The 27,535-nt window shown below is 40.2% G+C and overlaps 1 protein-coding gene across 3 annotated transcripts in view; it reads left to right on the forward strand.

The window, feature by feature from the left end:
• AIG1 (androgen induced 1) overlaps nucleotides 1-27,017 on the forward strand; it is a 211,747-nt gene extending 184,730 nt beyond the window's left edge. For 2 of the 3 annotated variants that reach the window (XM_037144949.2, XM_037144945.2), the window contains 2 exons: nucleotides 19,589-19,752; nucleotides 26,344-27,017. In XM_037144949.2, the coding sequence (XP_037000844.2) occupies nucleotides 19,589-19,752; nucleotides 26,344-26,381 (202 nt within the window). In that variant the 3' untranslated portion in view covers nucleotides 26,382-27,017. Of the gene's footprint in view, nucleotides 1-19,588; nucleotides 19,753-20,543; nucleotides 20,846-26,343 lie in introns of those variants that run through there. The other variant, XM_037144946.2, reaches the window with a different exon arrangement.
• Nucleotides 27,018-27,535: the final 518 nt, after the last annotated feature.

The following is a 27,535-nucleotide window of genomic DNA, read 5'->3' on the forward strand; positions in this document are numbered from 1 at the left end:
TGGATTTGCTGCACACAAAGTTGGAGAAGAACTGGGAATGAAGCAGCTGTGGCATCTGGAGAGCTTTTTATTGCTGAAATCCTGAGGTGGTCTCAGAGGCCGCATATGACCTCACCCCTGCCTACCTGAGCAATGTCATCTCCTGAACCATGTTCCTTCTTGCTTCTTGACACTCACATATGCACTCCGGGCACTCTATTCCCAACCCAACCCCTTGTGGCAGTTGCTGTATGCCTACCTCTTGCTAGAATGTGAGGCCCCCAAATTTATTAAACACAGAGATGAATAAGTAAGGGAAGGCTGTAAACAAATGTTAATTTAAGGTTTGGTGACCACAAGCTGAGTAGATGGTTATCTCTTGGTTTCTATTTTCTTTGTGATATCAGGTAATCTAAATGCAAGGAGGAAAGTGGTTGACTTGGAAGGGACTGTTTGTTTTGTTTTTTCAGAAGTATATAATAAACTCATATTACCTGTCACCAAGCTTTAACAGTTATCAATAATATATTGCCAAACTTATGTCATCTATACCTCTATGTCATTGGCTTTCTATAGATATAATTCATATACCATAGAATCCATCCTTTTAAATGTACAATTCAATGTATTTTAGAATAGCCACAAAATTTGCAGCCATCTCTACTATTCCAGAATATTTCTATAGCCTCCAAAAGAATCTTTGTATACTCTACATGGTCACTCCCTATTCCCCCTTCCCCACAGCCCCTGGCAATAACTACTCTACTTTCTGTCCATTTAAATTTCTTACTATGAGCATTTCATATAAATGGAGTTCTAAAATGTGTGATTTTTTTTGTGTGTGTCTGACATCCTTCACTTACCATGATGTTTTCAAGGTTCATTCATGTTGTAGGATGTATTAGTGCTTCATTATATTTTATGGCCAAATAATATTCCATTGTATGAATATACCACATTGTGTTTATCCAGACATCAACTGATGATCATTCTTTGGGTTGTTTCAACTTTTTTGGCTGAAGATGAATGTATAATATTATGAAGGAAGAATCCACACAGTTAAAGGGAGAAAGAGCTAATGGGAACAAGAAGGAATCTGGATGACAGAGAAGGCCTGGTTGAACATGAGACCACAAAGTAACGCTGCACAGTCATGTCATTTCATGGCACACAAAACCCATTGAAGTTGGCTCTGCTTCTTCCCCAGAACTCCACTCAAACTTCTTATAGTTCCAGGAACCTGCCTTTATCTTGTCTTTCTTACAATGTTTTTCTCTCTGTGGGGACCATTGTCTTCCAGGCCTCATTTACACTGAAGTCTATCTTGAGTCTCAGATCAGATGTCACTTCCTCCAGAAAACCATCCCTGGACACTCTGGATTGTGCCCCTTTCACATATGTCCATGCCTCCCTCATCACCTCATCACAGCACATACACCACTGCTTGGAAACTTCACCCCTCAACCTCCACCTTGCTGTAAGCATGTGGGCATGAACTACCGTTATTACCAGTGCCTGAGGCTGCCTGGTGGATATGTAACTGGGGCTCTGTAAATTTAAATATGGCAGAGAGGAAGGAAGGAGGGGAGGCAAGGAGGAAGTGTACATTCAAAACCACAAGTCCATGAATCCATGAGGTTCAAAGATGCTAAGAACTAGGGCATGATAGTAATGTGGATTTCATTCCAACACAACAGTCATTGTGATTCCTCAGAGATGAGTTTTCACAACTTTAAAAATAAGTGAGAACTGGAGTGATTAATGTTTGTCAAAACTTATTTATTTGTATTTCTGAACATGTTCTTTATCAAAGTTGAAAATAAATTTCCCAGACATATTCACTTACTAATTCTCCTACCTTCTTCCTTTGTCTACATTCGGTGTTCCATTCTTCAATGAAGGCTTCTGAAACAAAACGGAAAAGTGGCAAGAGGCTATTCACTCAGAGGGACACAGGTAGAGAAGAATAGGATACTAGCCAGGATTTCAAATATAACCTAGTATAAGATATACTATCTTAATTGACATTGGAAACTGGTTTCCCCCCACCCATTACCATTGATTTTTTAATTCAATTTTATTTATTTTTGTTAATTCTATTAAAAATTGTGCCTATGCATTTTCTCCAAAGTGATTAAATTATGAAAAATCAGGATTTTAATATTATTGAGTTAGTAGGTATATCCCCCTAACTTGACCAAATAAATTTTTCTTTAAAATATCCAGCTATAGAAAATGCAGCTACATTAAAAAAATATTGTATGCACTAAGCCTTTGAATGAATTTTCTTTGAGGAAGGCACTGTATAAATGAAGAAATATTTGACGCATCCTAATTAAGTGAGTTTGAGCTATTGAAATGTAGCAGACTATGGTCCAACTTTTTAGTTTGTTTTTAATAACTTATTTCTAAATGTATGCATCTTTCAACTAACTATGTAGCTTGTTTTTACAAGAGATATATAAGGGAGATGGTCCTAAATTGATTCTTGCTTTGTAATCCAAAATATAATTTATTGCAAGTTTCCCTGTGCTTATCTAATAATGAGGTTGGACAGAAATAGTGCTGCCTTGAATTGTGATGTTCAAGGCATTCATTAAAGTTAATCATCAGTGCTCTTGCATAGAAGCTTTATGCCTAACGTTGATCGGCCCTTTGTTGTGTGGGGTTTGCTTGCATTCAAGCACCAAGGAGCTCACCACAAAGACCATTAGGTAAGTTTCCATGGTAGCAGTTCTTCCTCTGTTATTCCCATTTGAAACATAGACAGTACGGAAATACTCACCGTGTCACTGCTTAATGAAAAGAAATTGAATATCGGTAATGCCAGGACAGTCAGGACGCTGGTCTTTGGGTGCGACACTAAGGGAGGGCATACTGGCTACTCAGGTTTTCCTGCAAGCAGCTTTCCACCCAGGGAGACTAGTGTCCCTTTGATCTTATCACATTGTGACCTTCAGTGGTCCTAGTTATTGCTCTAGAAACAAATGGAAGTAAATGGTGAATAAAATTATTTTATTAGTGCTGAACCTTACAAAAGACAGGTTTCTGTTCATATACTAATAAGACTGTGGTATAAAACTATGGAAGGGAGAAAAATCAACTTTTCAAGATACGAGGATAATAGCAAGGAAAGACAATAGCTTTGGGGTTTTGTTATGTTCGTGTATGTGTTCATTTTTCCTAGTGACTCAGCACCTGGATTTGCTCATTGTCTTTGTTGTCTAAAATAAATGCATTCCACTAAGTGTCACTTCCCCATGGTTGTGAGTCCCGTGTTTGAGCCCCCCAGCAGCACAGGGGAGCTTTATTCTGTGGCCTGTCTGGTTCTAACATGGATCACCAGAGAAGTCAACTAGTGTTCACTCATTCAAACAGAACAATTTATTTGCAAAGGCTTAGCATCTGTTCTTCTACTCAGTCACGCCAAAACATTGTTTCTGCCACTTAGGAGAGAGTAAAAACTGTAACTTAACTCTTAATTTAATTTACTTTTCTCTTTCCTGCAGGCTAGGAGGTCTGAAAACATTTATGAACTGGGAGAATTTTAGTGCTTCAGTTTTAGCTACTTTAATTTAGTAATTTTTCCCAGGGCATGTACAACTTTCCCTTGTAGTGTTAGTCTTTGTTACATACCTTCATGCATTAGAAGTATGTAAAATTTCTGCCATATATTACACATGCTTCAAAATACTTTTAAAAGAAATCTTCAGTGGGATGGAGAGCATAAATTAATAAGGGATTAGATATGAATTTGGCCAGTGAGGCAGAAATGGATAGGACCTGGGACGGAGATGGAAGATTTAAACTGAATCAAGGGTTTGAGATTTCAAGCTTGAAGTTGTTGGGAAGCAACAGTCACCTTTTAGGTGGAGTGGATGATGGGGAATGTGGGCTTTTCCAATGGACAGACAAGAGTGAGATCAGGGCAAGGGTAGAAATTCAAGATCAGCAGGATGAGAAACTGGGGCCGGGGGGGTGGGAGGGTGGCGGGGTGGGATACTAATCAAGGGTATGGGATAGAGTGGAGAACTGTGAGTGGGAAGAAGTGGAGACAGAGCTCCAAAAGACAGCCTGACATGATCCTGCACTGCTTCCAGAAACCTAACAGCGGACAAGACTCTGTGCTAGAAGAAGGAAGGCCTTCAATTGTTTCCACGGTGTGCAGAGAACCGCTGATCTCCCATTTTAAAAATTAGTAATACACAACATTTTGCCTCTGTTTAATGGATATAAAATTTAAAATATTACCCTATATTTTTAATGCAGCCTCCAGCATTGAGGTGGAAATACTCTCTACTTATTATTCTAAACCATCTATGTTATGGACTTACCTTTATTCACTGCTTTGTTTGTACTACAGATATATACAGCACCCACTGTATATTGACTCTGCTAGCTGATAGAGACTCAAAGATGAGTGAGACTGATGGTGAAAAGTCAAGCAAAGCTCTTAATGCTTCTGGCAAGGGGAGGGCAAAAGCAACCATTTTGAAATACAACCAGAGCATTCTCAACAACAAAAAGGGCAAAAGACTTTGCCAGAGTCTTATAAACCCAAATAAAGGGCAATTGCCCAATTCTAGCCCCCTCTAGCTTTCCTTTCTCACAGACCAGGAGCGCAGGTCCATTAGAGCACTAAGATTTAACCACATGATCATAAAACACATCGCCATCTCACACTAACCACCCCTCAACAGGGTCCCAGTATAACAGTGGATTACAACTGAGAGCTACAAGACACAGACTCTATTTAACAAGGAGTTTTGAGCTCTTAGGGAAACTCAAGATAAAGGGGAGAGAAAAGCAAGGACATTAAAGGAAATTGAAGCTTCTGGCACTTATGGCTATAGAAAACACTAAACACAGCCCAAATCCTAGTCAGAGTAACACACTAAAGTCCTGTTTACTTCAATTTCTAGTGCCAGAAACATCAGGCCTGATTTTCAAAAAAAATTACAAGGCATGACAATAGTAAAAAACAAAGCAAAAGTCTAAAGAGACAAAGCAAGCATCAGAACCAGCTATGGCGCAGATTTTGAAATTATTAGACAAGGCATTTAGAATAACTTTGATTTATATGCTAACAGCTCTTGTGGTAAAAGTAAACAACATGTAAAAACAGGAGTATTATAATCAGAGTTAGAAACTCTAGGAATGAATCAAAAACAAAGGCTACAAATCAAAACACTGACAGAAATAAAGAATGCCTTTCATGGGTTTACCAGGACACAGGACACAGGCAAGGACTAAATTAATGAGCTTGACAATATTCAATAGAAATTTCTCAAACTGAACCGCAAAAGAAAAGAAAGAATGACAAAAATGGAACCAAATATTCAAGAACTGTGGAGCAAGATTAAAAGGTGTAACATACACAAAATTGGAATACCAGAGGAGAGAATAGAGCAGAAGAAATACTTGTAGTGATAATGGCTAAGACTATTCCAAAACCAATGACACGAAACCACAGATCCCAATTCAGGAAGCTCAGGGACTTCTAAGCAGGATAAGCACCAAAAAAATATACAAATGCCATGTTCAAGCTCAAAAGACCAAAGAAAATAAGTTGAAAGAAGCTAGGGGTAGGGGAGCACTATTCAGTTTTAGAAGAATGAGGATAAGATTTATAGCATACTTTTCATCAGAAACCACTGTACACAAGAAAAAAGTGGGGTAAAATATTTAAAATACTGAAATAAAAAGACCAACCTAGAATTCGCTGTATCCTGCAAAATTATCTTTCAAAAATGAAGGAGAAATAAAGATCTTAGACAAAAACTGAGGGAATTCACTGCCTGCAGACCTGTCCTAGAAGACATGTTAAAAGATGCTTTTCAGGAAGAAAGAAAATCATATAGGTTAGAAACTTGGAGCTACATAAAGAAAGGAAGAATGTGCAAAAAGGAATAAGTAGAGGCAAAATATAAGCTTTAATTTCTTTATTCTTAATCCATCTATTAGAAAAGTGTGGTTCACAGTTACAGCAGTAACAGTGTGCTGGGTAGTTACAGTATGTGAAGAAGCGAAATGAATGAAAAAGTTAGCAGGGATGGAAAGGAATCATTGAGAATAACTTGTTATTAGGTATTGGAACTATCTAGGGATTTGGTTTGGAAGTGTATTTAGATTTGTCATAAATTTATATTGCAACTATAGGGGAACACTAGAGAAAAATTGCAAAAAGAAGTATAACCGATATTTTAAGAGAGAAAATAAAATGGAAACATTTAAAACCAAAAAAATATAAAAGAGAGAAAAGAAAAAATCACAAACAAGTATAATATAAAAATACAGAGTGGTTATTAACCCAACTAAATCAGTGATCACTTTAAGTGTGAATCATCTAATCATAGCAATTGTGACAGTAGATTTAAAAAGCAATACCCAAATATGTGTTGCATAGAAGAATTCCACTTTAAATATAAAGACATAGATAGGCTAAGAGTGAAAAGATGAAGAGAGCTATAACACACTAACACTAATCAAAATAGAGCTGGTGTGCAGCCAGATTTATTGCAAACAATGCACATGTCAGAACCATAACATTGTAGGAAACTGGATGCTTTCTCTTTAAGACTGGGCATAAGGCAAGAGTGTCCACTCTCACCACTCCTATTTAACATTGTCTAGGAAGTCCTAGCTAGTGCAATCGGACAAGAAAATAAAGTGAAAAGTACATATAGAGTAAGAGAAAAAGAATAAAACTGTCTTTGTTCATAGATGACATGTAGACAACCCAAAAAATTTACAAAAACACTCCTGGAATTAATTAGTCACTGGATACAAGGTTAGTATGCAAAAATCAATTGCTTTGATTAGCAATAAACATATATATTAGCAATGAACAATTGGTATATATAATTGAAAACAATACCATTTACAATAACACCAAAAAATGAAATACTTAGATATAAATCTAACAAAATATGTACAAGATTTATATGTAAAAACTATAAAACTGACGAAGGAAATAAATAACATATAAATAGGCAGATACACAGTCTATGTTCATGGACTATTACGATGGTAATTCTTACCAGCTTGATCTATGGATTCCACACAAGCCTAATTAAAATCTCAGAAAATTATTCTGGGGTATTGACAAACTCATTCTAACGTTTAAGTTCAAAGGCAAAAGACCCAAAATAGGCAGCTCAGCATTGAAGAAGAAAGAGAAAATTGGAAAACTAACACTACCTGACTTCAAGACTTTCTGTAAAGCTCCATATATCAAGACACTGTGGTCTCATCAACAGAATAAACACAAACATCCCCAGGACAGAATAGGGAGCCCAGAAATAGATTCATATAAATATAGTCAACTGATACTTAACTAAGGAGAAAAGAGACTTTCATGCAGAAAGGGTATCTTTTCATCAAATGGTGCTGAAACAAACCTTATACCTTTCACAAAAATTAACTCAAAATGCATCATAAACCTAAATGTAAAGCTCGATACTATACACTTCCAAAAGAAAACACAGGAATATGGGTTTGGCAGAGCTTTTAGATACAACACAAAAAACATAAAGAAAGAAATACTGAAAACCAAGTTAGACCTCCAAAATGTGTTATAAATGTATTAGGTCGATAAAAGATAGGGAGAAATGAGAGGAGAGGTTATAAGAGGGCTGAACTCACATATTTCATATTAGGAAGTCTTATGATTAATATTAAAATTGATGACTCAAGAAACAGCAATATATGGCTATTTTTAAGAACTATGGGTATAAAATCTAGAAGAAACAGCTGAAATCGTTGAAGGTGGCCTCCTCTAGGAGGCCTTGAATAATGTAATGTAACTTTACATTATTTCATGCATACATCTCTAAGGTGGGCAGTTTATACCCCTTTCCCAAAGGGGAAACTGAGGCTGGCAAAGTTCAATAATATCCAAGGTGACCCACTGGCATGTGGACGAGCTGGAAGTTGATCCAAAGTATAGATGACACAGGTACATAGACAGGACCGGCTACTAATTGGCAGGGTCAGTGCAAAATGAAAACGTGGAGCCCCTTGTTCAGAAGTGGTCAAGAGTTTGAGGCAGTGACAGCACAGCATTGAACCAAGCACAGGGCCCTGGGTGGCTGCCTGGGACATACAGCCTCGAGGCAGCCTGGTGCTTAGACCATCTCAGGCTCTGTGTATCTGCACTCGCTCCAGAAAGAAAATTGGAAAGACTTCGGTCAGTCTTAAATGATGATTATGCCTTAAGAGACTGCCTTGCAGAGTAATCCATGAAACCCACAGTATGGGAAGGATCATATAATTCTTCCTGTAACTTCTAACGTAGTCTCTGGAATTGAGTGAGAGGATATTTCCACACTGCTTCCGATGGAGCCCCTCTGGTTGGTATTTGCTTGTGGATGGATGCTCTAGCACTATCAAGCACTATCACACACATCGCCAAGGAGAACTTTTGGAGTGCTATTCTGAGAGCCTTGTTGCTACCCCCAGGCAGACATCCTCTGTTATATTCCCTGGGACCTACAGTCTTTTCAGTGGGAACCTGGGTAGCCCTTTGGCACCATAATCTCCTCAAGGGCACACCTTTGCATCCTCACTGTTGCTTACCCCACCTGGCACAAACTGAGCACTCCAGAAATGTTTGTTGAATAAGTGCATGAGTTTACGAATTCCAGAAAACTCCAGTAGAATTCTAGGTTTTCAAAAATGTGATAGAAACAAGGCTTCATGCAATCAGTACCCAGGAGATGGTCCAAAAGCCCTATAGAATGGCCCTAAAATTAAACGAATATGTCTACAGAGAAGGCCAGGTCTACAGTCAGCATTTGAGGCAAAAGTCAAACATGCCCTTGAAAAATCCTTCAAAGCATCAGAGTGGAGGTACCATGGGAGACACACAGAGACCCACTGGGTGAGAAGCTGAGTCATGTCCCTTCTGTCACTCCACACTAAGGTAGACTGTCGTTGCCTGCCAAGCATCGTAGTAAGTTCCAGTAGGCTAAATGCATAGGTGATATGATGGTTTCTTAAGAAATAGGTCAGTGCCTTCTCTGGAAGTGTCTATGACTTTATCCCTGCAGTGGATTTCCTCTCTTCTGAGGAAGTTTTAAAATCAGATCTTTGAGTTTTATAAGAGCCTTAGTCTTATATTAAAACTTCACCAAAACTGACTTACCTTGCATCTTGCAACATTTCTATATTTCATACATTTTCCATAATGAGCATGAATTACTTTTAGAGTCCATGGGGGGAAAAAGAAAAAATTTACACAGAGACGTTACACTTTGATTATTTTTGGTTCCAAGCACATTAAAAGCCTTGCAGAGCCCTGTTCCTATCCATCTCATCTCCGTCTTCAGGGCACTGGGGGACCCTGCTGAGTGCCACGTCCCTGCTCCCCCACAGACTGAACCTCCATTTGCTCCACTGCTCTCATCTATAAAATGGTGCTACTATATATAATACCTGCCCCAAGGAGTTGCACATGGCCTGCCAGTGAGAATTCAGCATCAGTAGCTATTGCTATTAGCTGTTACTGCAATGAATTTGGGTTCTGTCTAATGACCTAATAGCCTGGCTGCCAAATAGCCTGGCTCCTTACCAAAATGTGAATAATAAAACAAATTTTAAATCCTCTTTAAAATAAACGTATCATAAGAACTGAAAGGTCATCAGTAGGATAAAGAAAGGTGACCAACCTGGCTGGTATGGCTCAGTGGATTGAGTGCCAGTCTCCAAACCAAAGGGTCACTGGTTCGATTCCTAGTCACAGCACATGCCTGGGTTGCAGGCCAGGTCCCCAGGTGGGGGCACATGAGAGGCAACCACACATTGATGTTTCTCTCCCTCTCTTTCCCCCTCCTTTCTTCTCTCTCCAAAAATAGATAAAATCTTTTTTTAAAAAGAAGGGTGACAGAGCCAGAAAAGGGAGGGACATTGTGTCTCCTTCACTACAGCTCCTCCAGGGCCCCAGTGACCTCCACAGCTCGTGAGCTGTGTGACAGGGTGAAACTTGGCCATGTGGCATAGAGAGCTACTAAGCTTGACAAGGTCAATTTTTCTTTACTTACTATTTACCATTTATATCTATTCAGCATCCAGAGCAGATTTGAATGATACATTTACTACCTGAAATCAGAAAAATATCTTGCTTCTACTTCATAGGTGGAAAGTCTGTTTTCTTTTTATTATTATTGTTCAGTTATAGTTGCCCCATTTCCCCTCCCCATTACTCTTCCCCACCCTACCCACCCTCACCTCCCAGCCCATGTTCTTTATCCATGGGTCTTTTTATACGCGTTCCTTGATGACCCTTCCCCCTCTTTGCCCCATTATCCCCTTCTCCCCTCCCCTCTGGTTACTGTCAGTTTGTTCTTTATCTCCATGTCTCTGGTTGTATTTTGCTCACTTGTTTGTTTTGTTGATTAGGTTCCACTTATAGGTGAGATCATATGGTACTTGTCTTTCACCTCCTGGCTTATTTCACCTAGCATAATGCTTTCCAGATTCATCCATGCTGTTGTGAAGGATAGGAGCTCCTTCTTTCCTTCTGCTGTGTAGTGTTCCATTGGATAAATGTATTTTCTAATTATTCTCAGTTCTTCTCAGAGTTACTGTACTAATAAAAGGTAGCCTACTCTACTTTTGAACCACTCTTTTGTTGGCTTCAAGACACTACACTTTTCTGTCTTTCTCCCAAGTCAGTAGCCCACATTTTTTTTCTTTCTTTTTTTAGCTTCATCCTTCACAAGGATGAAGCTAAATTATGATCTTTTTTAAGGCTCCCTTATGGGCTCACCATATTCATACCTTATCCTCTATCTCGGTGATCTCAATCTGTTCTGGTGGCTTCAGCGACCATCTTTTTGCCAATACACCCAATATCTGTATTGCCACATCAGTCCTCTTCTCTCCTTTTCGAACCCATGTAACTGCCTTCAGGATATCTCCGCTTGGATATCTTAAAGGTACCTCAAACTCGACATGTCCAAACGAAACTGGTAACCCCTCAAACCAGCTCCTTTACCGCATTCCCTGCCTCAGGAAATGGCATCGTCCTCCTCCTACTTAAGCAGGAATCTATGATTAATCCTTAACTCATCTCAGTTCCCTAACTGCCTAAGTCCGATCATAATCACCAAATTATCTTAATTCTATTTTCCAAATCAGTGTCTTTCACATTGACTTTATTGTGAATAAAACACATAAAAAACATCCTTTGCATCATGACCCCATCAACACACATGTGCATGAAGCACATCAAGTGGAAGTTCCACGAACCATTTTTATCATCACTGTAGACAAGGCCTTCTGATATTTTCTTTTGTTTTCTTCTATTCTTACTTTTTAAATGCTAGCAACCAGTGTATTACTGACAGATACTGGGTTGGCCAAAAAGTTTATTTGTTTTTTTCTGGAAGATAGCTGTAGTAGCACTTAGCTGTCTGCAACTTCATTCAAAACAGTTGTGTTAGATTGTATGGTGACAGCTGTCATATCAGTGTGCATTTTTTAAAAACTTATCAAAATCGGTGAGTTTTTGTGTAGCCATTTTAATATTGAAGATGGAAGAAAATATGCAACATTTTCAGTGCATTATGCTTTATTTTGTCAAGAAAGGTAAAATGCAACTGAAATGTAAAAAAAAGAGAGAGAGATTTGTGAAGTATATGCAGAAGGTGCTCTGACTGATCAAACATGTCAAAAGTGGTTTGCAAAATTGAGTGCTGGAGAATTTCTCACCAGACAATGGTTCATGGTTGGGTAGACCAGTTAAAGTTGAGAGAAATCAAATTGAGACATTAGTTGAGAACAATCAACCTTCTACCCTGAGAGAGATAGCTAACATACTCAAAATATGTAAATCAACAAAATTATTAGTGAAAATAAAAAGTATGTCTTTTATTTTATGGAAAAAACCTTACGGACTTTTTGACCAACCCAGCATGTAACAACGCACTCTGCGGTAGCTGAGGGTGGGTGAGCCTGATATGCCTTTAACATTCTTCGGTTGAATTAAAGCTACCAACCAACCAGCTTGCAAACATCCCAAAGATCCAATAGCCTGTTCTCCCGGCCACCTTATCTGTTTCACATTTATTTAACACCCCTCAAAGACTTCCTGATGTCCACCACAGGGCAGTCTACAGTGCTTGCTGTGGCTTAAAAAGCCACCCATAGTGTGTCACCTGCCTGCCCTTCATGTCCTTTCTCCCTTGAGCTCAACACAGTGTTTTCTTGTTGAATAACTGGAAGCTCTCCCTTATTTTGGGGTCTTTTGACATGCGATTTCATTTGGCTAGAAAGTGCTTGCCTCCCATCTTTGTTCAATTCACTCTTACTCCCCCTATCATAGGGTAAATGCCGTCGTGCTCATTTGCCCTTTTCTTCTATGCGACAGGCCTGGTGCCAAGTGCTGGGGGTACAATGAGCAGTAAAAACAAACGGGGGCCCTCGCCTCACAAAATTCAGAGAGTCTAAAGGGGGAGAAATGTTATTCAAACAAATATGTCATTCAAATCTAAGTACTAATTTTAAAAAGCTTTAAAAATAGAAGAGAAGCCCTGGCTGGTGTAGCTCAGTAGATTGAGCACAGGCCTGAGAACCAAAGGATCATGGTTTGATTCCCGGTCAGGGCACATGCCTGGGTTGCAGGCCAGTTCCCAGCAGGGGACGCATGAGAGTTGATATGCATGCAATGTATATCAACCACGCATTGATATTTCTCTCCTTCTCTCCTTCCCTTACCCTCTAAAGATAAACAAAATTTTTAAAAAGAAGAGATTCGTGGTTCTGAAAGAGCTTATAACATCTGACCTAATCTAATAGGCTAGAGAAACCTTTCCTAAGTGATGAGTGGTTAGTTATAATAATTGAGCTAAGATATAAAAGCAAAATATAGTTTAATGAGTCTAGGGGGTGGGTAAAAGCATTTGAAAATCTGCATGACAGGAAGGAACGTGGCAAAAATCACAGAGCCAAATGAAAGCCAGTGTAACAAAAGCAAGGTATGGTACGGAGGGACGAAACAGGTAGAAGCCACTCTGTGAAAGACACTCTCAACTTTGTTGAAAATGTGGGTCTTTAACCAAATACAGTGGTGGGGGCATTCACGTGTCTGAGCCAGCGATATAATGTGTTCAGAGTTCTGGTTTGAAAAGATCCCTCTGGCAGTTGTGAGGACGAATTGGAAGGAGACATAAGTAGATATGGAGGGAAATGGGAAACTATGACAATACTTCAGACAGAGATAGATGATTATAGCATGCATTCAGATGCTGGTGATAGAGATGCAAGCGAAAACATATTGGAGAGATGTGTGAGATAGCCGTGACAAGACGAAGTAATGGGTAGAAAAGGTGTGATGAAAGAGAGGGAAGTAACAAAGGTAACTCTCAGGTTTGAGTTGCAAAACTGAACGGAGCTAGTGCCATTCTCAGAGATAAGGAACACCAGCGGAGGACCAGATTTGAGGGAAACGAGTGTGTGGTTGGCTACAGATATATCAAAACTGAGGTATCTTTATGATGTGCAAAATGATATGAGATGAGGACTGTTTGATTAACAGTTCATAGGACATGAATTTGTGAGATATCTGTGTATAGGTAGTAGACAGGAAGCAGTTGGGCATGAATAAACTCGTCAACTGAGAATGTGTCACCAGCATCTGAATGCATGCTATAATCATCTATCTCTGTCTGAAGTATTGTCATAGTTTCTCATTTCCCTCCATATCTACTTATGTCTCCTTCCAATTCGTCCTCACAACTGCCAGAGGAATCTTTTCAAACCAGAACTCTGAACACATTATATCACTGGCTCAGACACGTGAATGCCCCCACCATTGTATTTGGTTAAAGACCCACATTTTCAACAAAGTTGAGAGTGTCTTTCACAGAGTGGCTTCTACCTGTTTCATCCCTCCATACCATACCTTGCTTTTGTTACACTGGCTTTCATTTGGCTCTGTGATTTTTGCCACGTCCCTTCCTGCCATGCATATTTTCAAATGCTTTTTTTCCCTGTCTATGCTTTTACCCACCCCCTAGACTCATTAAATTATATTTCACTGAGAACCAAACCTTAAGGAAATTCAACATTCATTGGTTGGGTAGGGAAGAAGGAACTCACAAAAAGATCCAAGAAGAACAACCTCAGATGTAGGGGGAGAACCAGGAGAACTCAATGTCAGAGAGCTGGCATGTTTTGGTGGATTATCAAGAACAAAAGCCTGACTGTTGTGGGTGGAGGAATTGTGCAAAGTGCAGACATAGAGTCAATGAGTGTGGACTCACTGGAGAGGTTAGTTTTGAAGAGAAGGAGAGGTATGGGGCAATATTTGTGAAGTTGATGGGAAAATCTTTTGTTGGGCTTTAATGGAAGACATCCGGGCATATCTATCAGCTATGAAAAATTGACTTGAAAGGAAGTTGAATACACAAGAAAAAAACACTGATGGTGAGTGGAAGTTCCCAAAAAAAAGAGGAAATGATCCCTGGGCACCTGTGACATCCTATACTTAACATTTTCTTCATTCTACTGCACTTAATATCTGTATTCCTCATTGGACCGTGATTCATGAAGACATGAATCACCTTTGCCTCACTTACTTTTGTATCCCTGGTGTCAATCTCAGGACTCAGGAGGTATTAATAAATGTCATTTTTAATCGTACATTAAAGGGAATGATGTTGGAGGTACATTTAATAAAATAGACCACCTACAAGTCTTACGGTACTATAACATGTACATATACAAAGTCCTCTACAAAAACTATTTGGATGATTCAAAAAGCTGCAGCCATGGGCAACTCGTGATTGGCAGCTTCATCATAACAATGAACCCACTCAAGTATCACTTCTCATGCAGAGTTTCTCAGCAAAGAATCAAATCACCCAGGTGATTCAGTCCCCCTACTGCCCAGATTTGGTGCACTGCAACTTCTGGCCTTTCCCAAAACTAGAATCACCTTCGAAAGGGAAGAGAGGAATGTTCAAGCTTGAAGCAAAATTGGATGCAAATTTATTGCTCTACTCAGTCATTTTGAATCCAATGGCCACACAGTACACATGCTCACTCCGTGGTGTCTACCACCCCCACTGAATAGTGTAGTGAAGTGGTCATTGTTCATGCATGTACATTCCAGTCCATTCTCCTTGGCTGCCAGGTTACATCAATGTCACACAAACCATTCTCATTATGTTAACAATGGCTGGGCTTTATTGTTAACAATAAAGCATATTGTTAACAATATACTTTTTTCAAACAAACTTCATATACTATGCACACATGTGTGCACGAGCACACAAACACACCTTGGTTATCAATTTTTAGGCTAAAATTAAAATTGGTATTATTACATTAAGCAGAAGCTACTTGGGCATTAAGACAAGACAACCTTAGATTAAGATAGAATTTGAAAGTTAACCAAGAAGTGAGAACTCTCTGCAAACAGGTGAGCAAGCCCATGAGTCACTTATGTGCAGAGAACTGAGCCTTGATTATATCAAGGAAACAAACGGTGAAAGCACAGCTTGTTGGGACAAGAAGATGCATCATTCACACTGATCCAGGTGAAATCCCACATAACAGGACTATTGCATCTGAGATGGTCGGATGGCCTACTAAGTCAAGAAAACTTTAAAAAAAAAAAACCTTCACTTCATTTTTGAAGGCAATGAATGTGTCTCATTTAGGGAAGCAAGTCTATGCGGCAGAAAAGAAATCATAAAATCATATGTGCATTCCTTTCCCATTTTTCTAGACAAGGTCTTTAGTCTACTCTGTTTCTTTATCTGTGAAATGGGGATAATCATACTTCAGAAGGTGATTGAATAAGATGAAAGGGATTATATATCATATTAAAGCACATATTCTGCCCCAAACTAGTACTAGAGTGACCGAGTAGTCATCAGTTTAAGGGGTAAGAGACAGGGGAAACATATTTGCTGTTTGGTGATGAGGGAAGGCGGAGATGTGCAGAAACTAGGATGCAGGGATGATGATGATGTCATGGAAAGGTTAGGTTAGAGATGCTCCAAGTAGAAATGCGCAGTGGGCAACCTGGGGCTCCAGAGTTCAGGGAGAGGTCAAGGCTGGAAATAGACATTCAGGAGTCAGCTACAAATAGACAGGATGTGGTCATGGTTCCCTATTCAGTGTCATGATTCCATACAGACCAAAAATACATTGCAAACAATGTCTGAAGAGTAGAGCCCTGGCATCAGAGACATTACCAAAAGCTTCAAATGTAAGTTTGGTTTCCTGGAAGCAAGTAGAATGCCAGGAACAGGTATTTAAAAATATGACTGGCATTCATAATTTGAATTGCTCACCTATTTGAGGAAAGTTTTACAGTGAGTCAGATTATTTTATAAGTTGATTTACAAAGTCAATTATAGACTTGCGGTATTGCATTTGGGGGATATTGCATGTTATCTGAATGAAAATTAATAAGCTGTGTGATGGGCACATACCACTGTCTACACTAATTAAGACAAGATTGGGAAAATAAAATTGCCTCTAATTTACGAACAATATTATGCATCAGAATCTCCTAGGGTTCTGGCTGCTCCAGTGAGAATAGGTTATAGAATAGACTGTAGCCAAGGTAAAGGAAACTCTCGGCATGGTTCTGTTGAGAGGTGATGAGGACTTGAGATGGTAATGGTGGCAATGGTGAGAAGTAGATCATTGGGTTATATTTGGAAAGTAGAGCCAGTTCTAACAATCAAATTTTTGCTAACTCACACATGCTTCAGCCTTTAAAAAATAATGACTGGCTTGGCTTCCTCTTTTGGTAAAATATTTTAGTTTGGACTGTTATTCAAGCTGCCTGGCTGGATCTCATGACCACCTCTTCTCTCTAAGGCAGTATTTCTACTAACTGATTCCCCCAACCAAGGAGAATTTTTAGGTATATTTTCCCTAATCTCCACCTCACGAAAATGCCTTATTGTGCCAAAATACACAGGGTGGGACAAAAGGAGGCTTGCAGTTGTTCATTTAGAAATAATACAATTAATAAATGATAATACAAAAGTAAACTATGTTTTGTGGACTCACAAGTGTAAACCTACTTTTGCCACACCCTGTACATAATATAATATTCATTATTTTAACCACTTGTGAGTGTATAATTCAGTCACAAAATACATTCACAATGTTATGTAACCATCACTACTACCCATTCCCAAAATATTTTCGTTATCTCCAACATAATCTCTGAACCCGTTACACAATAACTCCTCATTCTGCAATTCCCCTTAGCCCCAGGTAACTTCTATTATACTTTCTATCTCTATGAACTTGTTGATTCTAGTATCCTATTTAAGTGGAATCATACGATATTTGTCCTTTTGTGTCTGGATTTTTTCACTTAACATAATGTTTTCAGTATCCATCTATGTTGTAGCATATATCAGAATCTCATTCCTCTTGAAGGCTGAATAATATTTCATTGCATGCATATATAATATTTTCTTCATCCATTCATCTGTTGATGGACACTTGGGTGGTTTCAGTCTTTTGGCCACTGTGAATAATGCTGCTGTGACCATGGCTGCCCAAGTATCTGTGTCCCTGCTGCAGTTCCTTTGGCTCTGTACTTGGGAGTGGCATTGCTGGGTCCATGAACTGTTAATACTACAGATAAACTGTGTATCAGCCTATGTTCTGCATATACATGTATCCATGCTTTATAGATAAAAGAAAAAGATTTCTTCACCACCCTCCCAGAATCAATTTTCACCTCCTTCGGGGAAAAGTGCTGTTAACCTGGTTGAGTTTGCAAGCCCCAAGGAAAGATACCAGGGTTGGTTTCTGGACTCAGAGTAAGTACACACACACACACACACACACACGCACACACATGAGGTCAGTGCAGCCATTGTTAATGGAATGAGGATGGCTTGGATGACATCAATGTAACCTGGGAGCCCATGAGAGTGGACTGGAACATGCTTGTATGAACAATGACAACTTCACTGTAGTAGTCAGTTGGGGCAGTAGACACCAGTTGAGTGAGCACGTGTACTGTGTGGCCATCACATTCAAAATGACCGAGCAAGTAGAGCAATGAATCTGCATCAGATTTTGCATTATGCTTGAACATTCCTCCACGGAAACTATTCAGATGATTCAGAAGGCCATGGGCAGCCATGGGCAACTAATGATTGACAGCTTCATCACAACGATGTGCCCACCCGTGCCTCACATCTCATGCAGAGTTTTTTTGCAAAACATCAAATCACCCGGATGATTCAACCCCCTACAGCCTAGATTTAGCACCCTGTGACATCTGGCTTTTCCCAAAACTAAAATAATTTTTGAAAGGGAAGACATTTCAGACCGTTGGTGAGATTCAGGAAAATACAACCAGGCAACCGATGGTGATTGGGAGAACTGTGTGAGGTCCCAAAGTGCCTCCTTTGAAGGGGACTAGGTGTCATTGTCCTATGTATAATGTTGCTTGAATCTTGTATCTTCCTCAGTAAGCATGTCTATTTTTCATATGATATGGCTGGATACATTCTGGATAGACTTTGTATGTTATGTATGTAAATAAACTGCTTAAAGAGAAGTGATGCCATGATAAAGAAAATGACCCAAAATACAGAGGTGTAAAAAGTAATCTTTATTGCCATGTCATAAATTCTTTATATTTTATTTAGTCTTCAAAATTGACAACAGTTGATATTTTGAAAAATAGCTCTTAGCTGTGTCAGAACCAAACCAACATTGCAATTATTCTAACTAAACTTTTGAAAACAGTGGATATGAATAATGTTGTATTGCCACCGAGTCTAAAAAAAAATCTCCAGAACACAGATAGAATAATTACAAGTATATATTAGTAAAATAGAAAAAGAAACAAACAAACAAACAAAGACAGACCCAAGGATCAGGCTGTGGGAAGTCAGGTGTCTCGAGGTTGCAGGGTGGTCCTATCAGCATGTGGATGTACGTTGGTATCTGGTTGGGAGGCAGGGCGGCTAGATTCCTGGCACATATTCACCCAGGTTTTACTATCATGTGGTTGCCCAATGCTACAGTGTTTCGTTATATAAAGAAGAGATGAAGAAGATTGTATAACAGTATTTAGACAAAAAAAAAAAAGGCAGTGTCAGATCCCCAACCAAACTCCTCCAAGAGTTGGAAAAGACAAGGAGAAACTGAGGAGCTTCCAGATTGGAGGAGATGAAGAGGTCATGACCACTGAATGCAGTATGGGATCCTGACCAGATAAAGGACTTTAATGGAAAGTGGAAATTCCAAATAAAATCTGCAGTTCAGCTAGTAGTGTTGTACCAATGTTAACTGCTTCCTTTTAGTAATTGTGCTAGTTATATGAGATAGTAACATGCAGGAGACTTGAGCAAAAGGCACATTGGAATTCCCTAATACTGTATTTGCAACTTTTCTGTGAACCTAAAATTATTTCAGAGTAAAAAAAAAAAAAAAGTAAAAGAAACAAACAACAACAAAACCTCTGGTAGCTCCTAAGTGTCAGAAGCAAAACCATGATGGGCACTGATGAAGAATAGTTGGAATGGGGGGGTCCATATTTGTAATATCGGCAGCTTTGAAACCTGACATGAAAGTAAGTCCTGTCTTGGTCCCCGTTGCCATTCCATTGCAGGGTGTGCTGGATACATCATGTAACTGGGATGTGGGTGTACCCGTTCCTGGAACACATTGGCCCAGGAGCCAGAATCATCTTCTTTGGGTCTGCAACCATCTTACTGAACTTTTTGTACCTGCTGGGAGAAGTGCTGAACAGCTATATCTGGGATACACAGAAAAGTAAGTATTATTTAGGGGAGTATAAAACAAGAGAACTCCTGTCATAAAACCTTATGCAGAGACCGAAGGAAAAATCCGCTATAGCACAGAATCACTTAGGAAGACTTACCTTTTTATAATTACAGCGTTAATCTAAGAGCTCCTGACAGTAACCTGAATGGTTTATTACTCACTTTCTTATTAGCTAGTAAAATATCCAAACCTAAAAGAAAAGAAGCATGTCTATAAAATTTTATAAGGAGTTTACTCTGATTAATAAAAGACAGCCTTACCTAAATAGATTAATTATTAAATGTAACCAGTCTCTCCCTGGATAGTGTGGCTCAGTGGATTGAGCACCAGCCTGGGAATTGAAAGGTCACCAGTTCAATTCCCAGTCAGAGCACATGCCTGGGTTGCAAGGCAGGTCTCCAGTTGGGGGCATGCAAGAAGCAACCAATCAGTGTTTCTCTCACACATCATGTTTCTCTCACTCTCTTTCTCCCTCCCTCCCCCTCTCTAAAAATAAACAAATAAAATCTTTAAATGTAACCAGTCTCAATAGAAGTCACCCAGATCTCCACTTTTTACGCCATCCTTTCCTCGGGTGCAGCAGCCTCAGAGAGCCTCACCACCATTCTCCTCGACCTTTAAGCAACACAGAAGGCTCAGGCCACTGAGATTCACCAGTGACTGTCATGTTCAAGGGTTGCAGTGGCAAAGAAGTTCAGGCAGTAAAGGGTAATACTTCATTACTGCATCAACTCTCTTAACCTATGGATTGATTTCTCTTTTGTTTCTATTTACGGCAGAGCCTCCACCCCGGCAAGGCATGTAATCTTACCCAAGCTGCGCAAAATCTGCCCAAAGTGTATGTAAGATAACACAAAATTGGGAAAGTGGCCAAAGCAACCGCGCAGACATGTAGTGACTTGAGTCCTGCATGAGAATCCATCCAAAGGCGAGATGATGTGGGGATGTCCGAGACCTCTCTCGACATCACCAGGAAATGAACCACTTTACACAGACACCGAGTACCCTACTGTGTGCCAGACACTCTGCTGGGAACGTGATCTAATGAGACAAATAAAGCAGTCATTGCATGGTTATTGAATCGGGCTTCTTTTACGTGTGGCTCTTCCAGGATGGTATGCCTCAACGTAGCAGCCAATGTTAAATGGCCCGGAGGAATCTGAGGGTTTTTTTTCCCCAGCAGCTGGCTTGATTTGAATAAGTGATCTATTTGTAAAAGTGTCAAAATTTTTTATCCTATTCAGGCCATAACTTGAGAGACCAGAAAACATATTTTAATAATTTTCCTTTCTGTTCAATGGGAATAGTAATCTTTCTTTATTACTTAACTTATAAAAGTATTGAGTTAACTTTCAAAATGTATTAAAAGTTAAATGTGCCCTGGCAGGGTAGCACAGTTGGTTAGAGCATTGCGGGTTCAATTCCCAGTCAGGGCACATGCCTGGTCGGAACGTGGGCATGTATTGGAAGCAGCTGGTTGATGTTTCTCTCTCACATCATTGTCCATCTGTCTGTCTGTCTCTCTCTCTCTGTCTTCCTCTCTGTCTAAATATCAATAAACATATCCTCAGGCGGTGATAAAAACATTTTTAAATAAAAAGTAAAATGCAAACCTTATCAGCTTTTTGGGGAAAGGCCATATTTCAATTTAAGATAATATGTCCAGTGTATGTTATTCAGGAAGTGTTTATGACTGCCTGTTCCCCTCAGCTGGCTTGATTCCGACGGTCATTCAGCCATTGTTCTATACCTTCTAAGAGAGAAGACAGCCTGAAAACCAGGGGAGAAAAAAAGTCCAATCTACATAAATAGAATACTACATTTTAGCAACTTTGAGTAAGAAGTTAAAAATGAATAGTGAAACTAAGGGTTGCTATTTTTAGCCATCTGTTCGATTTAATTTGTGCCATTCTTTTAAGCAATATGAGTTAAAGTTGACTAATATTTTGTAACTCATGTCAGGTTTGGAGATTAATTTTATCTACTTGGAACCATGTAGTTAATTCAATGGAGACAGAGGTTTTGTGCCAAGAGGTCATCTTTTTCATGTCAGAGAGAGATGACAAACTGATGGCCTCCTCCAAACCTTACCTGCAAAAAAGTGTCCTCAGGCCTCCATAGTGGGACTTTCATTTGGAACCAGCACTTCAAAACTGGGAGATTTCATGTATAGGCCAGATTTTTTATCTTCTCAAATAGTTTAAGATCTGGCAACACTGAGCCCACTGTTTTCTTCTGGCAACAGAGGTCTGGAGCTGAGGGTCCCTTGTTCCCTTTAAATGGTGCTCTAATTTACCCTAGTCCTCGCCTGGCCACTTTACTCGGTCACATTAGTTGGCTGGTTTTGCAGGTAGTTGATTTGAAACTGCCAATTAAAAGCAGTGGAGGAATCAAACAAAAAAGAGAAAGGACTCACGGACTTGGATAACAGTGTGCAGATTGCAGGGTGGAGGAGAGCGGCGGAGGTGGAAGAGGGCATCAGGGGGGAAATGGTCATGGAAACAATACAATAAAAAGATATTTAAAGATCCAACACTAAATAAATAAAAGCAGTGTGTGTTGTGTGTGTGTGTTGTAGAATGAATCTAATACAACTGAGCCCAGTATTACAGTCCTGAGCACACGTACTGCACCCCAAACCAAACTCCTCCAAGAGGCAGGAACACCACATTTGGCCGCCTTCTGTTCATCCATAGTGACTTTTAATGGCTCTGCTTCCTCCACTTGGTATGTTATGTCGGCCTCAACTACAAGATGAAATCACATGGTTACAGAATCCCAAAACTAAAAAGGACATCAGAGATCATCTAAACCAGCCCTTTCCTTTTATTAAGAAACAACTGAGGCCCAAAAATCGTAAGCAACCCACCAACAAGGGCGGTTGCATAGCCAACACCCGAAGCATGTTGCATCCAGTGTTGTTTCTAGTGAACCATCAGGGTGTCTCCGCTGGAACACCAGGCAGGTGAGAGTTTAGAAAATTCACTCAGCACCATGGGCAGAGCTTATCAAATAACAAAATAGACCAACCTGATATGAACTAAGACAAAGGGCCTTTAAGGGAGGCTAAATGAATAGGTACTCATTTGCTCTTTTTAAAAGAAAGTAATTCTCCATGATGTTGCGGATATTGTATTAGTTCGCTAGGGCTGCCACAATAAAGTACCACAAACTGGATGACTTTAACAATAGAAATGTCATGTCTCACAGTGCTGGATGCCAAAGTCAAGGTCTGAGCAGGGTGGGCTCCTTCTGAGGACCGTGAGGGAAACCTGTTCTGGGCCTGTCTCCTCCATTTACAGATGACCGTCTTCACATTCGCATGGCGTTCGCACTTATACATGAGGCTGTCCCCAAATTTCTTTTTTTAATTTTGTATTCTCACTCAAGGATATTTTTCATTAATTCTAGACAGAGAGGAAGGGAGAGAGACAGAGAGAGAGAGAAACATCATTGTGAGAGAGAAATACGGATTGGTTGCCTTCTCATATGTGTCCCAACAGGGGATCAAACTCACAACCTGGGTGTGAGCCCTGACTGGGGATTGAACCCAGGACTTTGGCCCAGGGGACAATGCCACAACCAAATGAGCCATACCAGCCAGGTCCAGGTTTGTTTTTTTATAAAGACATCAGTCATATCTGATTAGGGCTCACTTCAGTGGCTTCATTTTAACTTGGTAAAGACCCTATCTCCAACACAGTCACATTCTTAAAGTACTGAGATTTAGGTTTAGGGAGACATAATTTAGCTCATAGCACTCTGCCTTATGCCCCCTGAATTCATGCTCTTCATTCATGCAATATACATTCCTAATAGTCCTCAAAGTCTTTCCAGCATCTTAAGTCCAAAATCTCACCTTAAATATTGTCTAAATCACATGTGGGTAAGCTGTGGGTATGATTCATCCTGAAGCAACATTGTACTCCAGTTGTGAACCTGTGAACCCAGGAAGAAAGTCATCTGCTTCCAAAATACAATGATTGGACAGGCATAGAATTTATGTTCCCCTTCCAAAAGAAAGAAGTCACAGGTTAAGAAAGGGGCATGATTCCCAACCAAGTCTAAAAGCTAGCAGGGCAGATTCCATTCCATTTCAAGGCTTGAGAATAATCCCCTTTGGCTGAATGTCCTGTCCTCAAGACTCACCAGGAGGGGGGCTGAGGCCCTGCATCCTTGGGCCTGGGCAGCAGCCCTACCCTCTGGAATCAAGAAGGATCCAGCCCTAAAATGCTTTTGGAGTTACTCCTCCTTCATTTCATCCTGTCCCTTTCAGTCTATATCGGCAGGGTTTCTGCTGGGACCAGATTCTCATAAAACCCTTTTGGCTTCCCATGTAATCCACGGGGGTCCAAAGCATCAGACAGAGCATCCCCCACAGGTCCTTCCCGGAGTCCGCTGAGATGATTCATTGGATTCACAGGTCACATACCTGGTCTCTTTCACAGACAGTTGTACAGCCACATCCTCGGCCTTCTCTCACATTCTAAGGTCCTGGAAATTAGGACCTCAACAGGTGGGTTCGCTGGGGGACACAGCTCCACCTACAACACCTGAAATATTTCTGTGCTTTAGCTAAGAATCTATTCCCATTGCAATGTGTCATCTTATTAAAGTCAAACTTCATACAACCAGAAATGGAAGTGCCCAAGGGTGAAAGGTTGGGGTGAGGGCGGAGAAAGCAGACAAAAGGAGTCAGCACCGGGCCTCTGGGACACACACTTGCACCTTTCTTCCCTGCCAACTTGCCCTCAGGTTGCGCCCCCTCCCCCCCCAGCCCAGGGAAGTCACAGGTGAGTGAGTCTGGAGCTCAGTCAGTTCTTCCGCTGCGTACCCAAAAGCACTTCCTGCCTCAGCTTTGTGACAGGTTTCTTCCCATTAGGTTTCATTTGTGTGGAAATTATACCTGTGGCTCTTCCATATCATTTACAGCTGTCTAATTTTTCCCTCTACCGCCCAGCTGCCAAATGAAAGTAGGTGGGGAGCCATTTTCCCTGTCTGGGTCAGTGACCACCCCCTGTTCTCCACCCCCGCTTTTGAAGATTCCACTCTTACTGCCAAGCCAACCCAGCTGCAAGAAAACACTTAGGAGGAAACAGACTTGAAAAAGAGAAGCGAGCGGCTAGCTCCCAATAGCTTCTCCACAGGGATGGACAGGGGATGAGGTGGGAACTCAAGTCATGTGGGTTGTTTGAACGGAATCTGTGTTGTGTTTGTCTGCCTTTGCCTTGGTTACCCAACAACTTAGGCATCGCCAGCCTTCCCCGCCCCCCCCCGCTGCCCTGTCCCTCCTCCCTTTGGATGTCATGACTTCTCAATTTGAAGTTTTCCTTAGTATGATTCTGAGAATTACTTTGGAAAAAGTGTTAGAGATCTCTGCCAGTTCCTTAGTCATGAAAACCAAACCTAAAAGAATGTCTAAGGACACCTGTTCAGAGCATGTTATGCACATTCCACTGCCACCACCCTGACCCCACAGAACGCAGACTAGCAGCTGAGATGGGGGGGGGGGGGCACGTCTCTCTTACTTTAAGCACCATCATGGTGGCCCCCTGCAGTTAGGCTTCATGAGTTTTTATATTGCAAAATTCCATCTGTTGTTCTGTTTTCCCACTAGTCCAGCCTGCTGAAGCCTCCTGTGTTTACTGTTTATTCATTGATTCAGTAAGGATTAATGGAACTCCTACTGTGAAAAAGACACCGTGTTATATGCTAAGGATATATAATCTGGAATAAAACAGTTAAGGGCTCGCCCTCAGAGAGCTTGCAAAAGAATACCAGCAGAACCTTCTAAGCAGCATTCGGTTGTTCTCTTGTTCCAGCAAAAAGTGTTTGAGAATTTAGTGTCACAAGAAAAATCTTCAGCTAGGAAAAGTGAAGTAGGGAGCCATTTGTTTGGTTCACTTTAATTCATGAGAATGACTTGAACATTTTCATCTCCAGGAAAATGAAACATCATTAACTATTCACTCCAGACAACAGACAGGGGTCTTACTGGCCAGATCCATATGAGTCTCAGGAAGAAAAACAGTTCTACCAGGCTTGGGTTGAACATAGGGAGAACTTAAGTTTAAGTACAAATGGGTATGGATAGAAACAGTTCTTGTGGCTAATGGGCTGTGAGCTTTAAAATATATATATTTCTTGATTTTTTAAAATCCAGAGTCCTTGTCTTAGAAAGGGACAGGGCTGAAATACAAAATAAGGTCAGTTAGAAACTCATCAGCTGCACACCTCCTTTCTCTAGAAGCTGGTCACACAGCAAGCAGTCCAGTCGGGGGCTTCCGTGCAAATTCAGTGAGTCAAAAACTAACTTGAGTCCCTCACTCCCAGAAGCCATAAGAACTGGGTGTGTCCCGGAGATATTCTGTCCTGATTTGGTGGAAAAGGGTGGCGAGAGGTCACTGAGGAAGTTTCTGAAGAAAACCGTGAAGGACTTTCCTTCTCAGCTAAAAAGAAGGGGTGGGTGCCAGAGGGCGGGTGAGAAGTGTTGAGAGGTTTTTTTTTTTTTAAGTAGCTTGGCAAAGCTGCTCCTGTTTTAATCCGATGCTCACATTAAGTGCTTTGCCTGTGTTTTAGGTATGGAAGAAGAGAAAGAGAAGCCTAAACTGGAATGAGATGGAAGTTTATACGGAAGAGCTGAGTGGAGCCTCCACTGTAGACACATTCCCCACGGCGCTGGCAGTGCGGCAGAGGAGGCCTCAGAGGCCTGGACGGAACCCGCCTCCACCTCCTGGCTGCAGAGGGAGGGCACCTTTTATAGAGACACACGGTCTACCAGAATAGAACCCAGTTGTTTCCAAAATAACTCCCCCTCATTGTTTGTCAAAGGACTCTTTCCAAGTTCATGATTGATGATAACATTTTTTTTCCTCTCCTGGTTTTTAAAACTAAAATGGGTCATTGGATTTTAATGTGCCCAATGTAATACCATAAAGAATAAAATTCTACTGTGTTTCTTGTTGAGAAAATTGGGGAAAATCAAAGGAGCAGATGTGGAGGAAGGCATTCGAGTGTTTGTCCCCAGGTGGCCGGGATAATGAACCTGGGCCACAGTGTAAGTCTGGAGGAAATGGAATGGACAGTTCCCCCCCATTGCAATGTCACAGTTGCCTCAAACAGGCAATGTTAGTAAAAAGTATGTCAGTTTAGTCAAACCCCTGAGTGTTTTTGGATTTCATGGTTTAACCTCGTGAAACTTCTCCTAAATGCAAACTATAACTTTAATAAAGACCAGGAAGCTCTTAGTCTGATATCTGTGTGGTACATCCCAAGCCCTAACAACATTGGCGTCTCCTTTCTGACTTTGTTTCTATTGCTTATTGAAAATGGGTTTACTGAACCTGGTTCTTATAGTTTCATGATTGTAAAAATCTGTATCTTTCTGATAAATCCAAAAAGAATGATTTTTTGAAAAAAAAACTAATCTACAAAGTGTTTGATTATAATTAGTTTTCAAGAATACTGATGCAGAATATGTAATAAAACACACAAAAGTGAATCTTAGAGAAATATAATGAAGGAACGAATAAAAATAAAAGCAAAATTATATAAGGTAGCAGGAAAAGAACAGTGGAATTGATAAAGTGATTATTATAGTATTTCCTCTTACAAAGCATTAAAACATGAAAATTACTGATATATTAACAAAAGAAAGAGAGGGAAAGACAAATATAAGCACAGATGTAAAGGAACTTTTTAACTATAAAAATATATTTTATAGCTCTGTGATAACAAAGTCCCAGGACCCAGTGAATTGTGCAGTTTTTAA

Source organism: Artibeus jamaicensis, unplaced genomic scaffold (assembly GCF_021234435.1).
Source record: "Artibeus jamaicensis isolate MK-2021 breed Jamaican fruit bat unplaced genomic scaffold, CSHL_Jam_final contig_3176, whole genome shotgun sequence".
Classification (NCBI taxonomy): domain Eukaryota; kingdom Metazoa; phylum Chordata; class Mammalia; order Chiroptera; family Phyllostomidae; genus Artibeus; species Artibeus jamaicensis.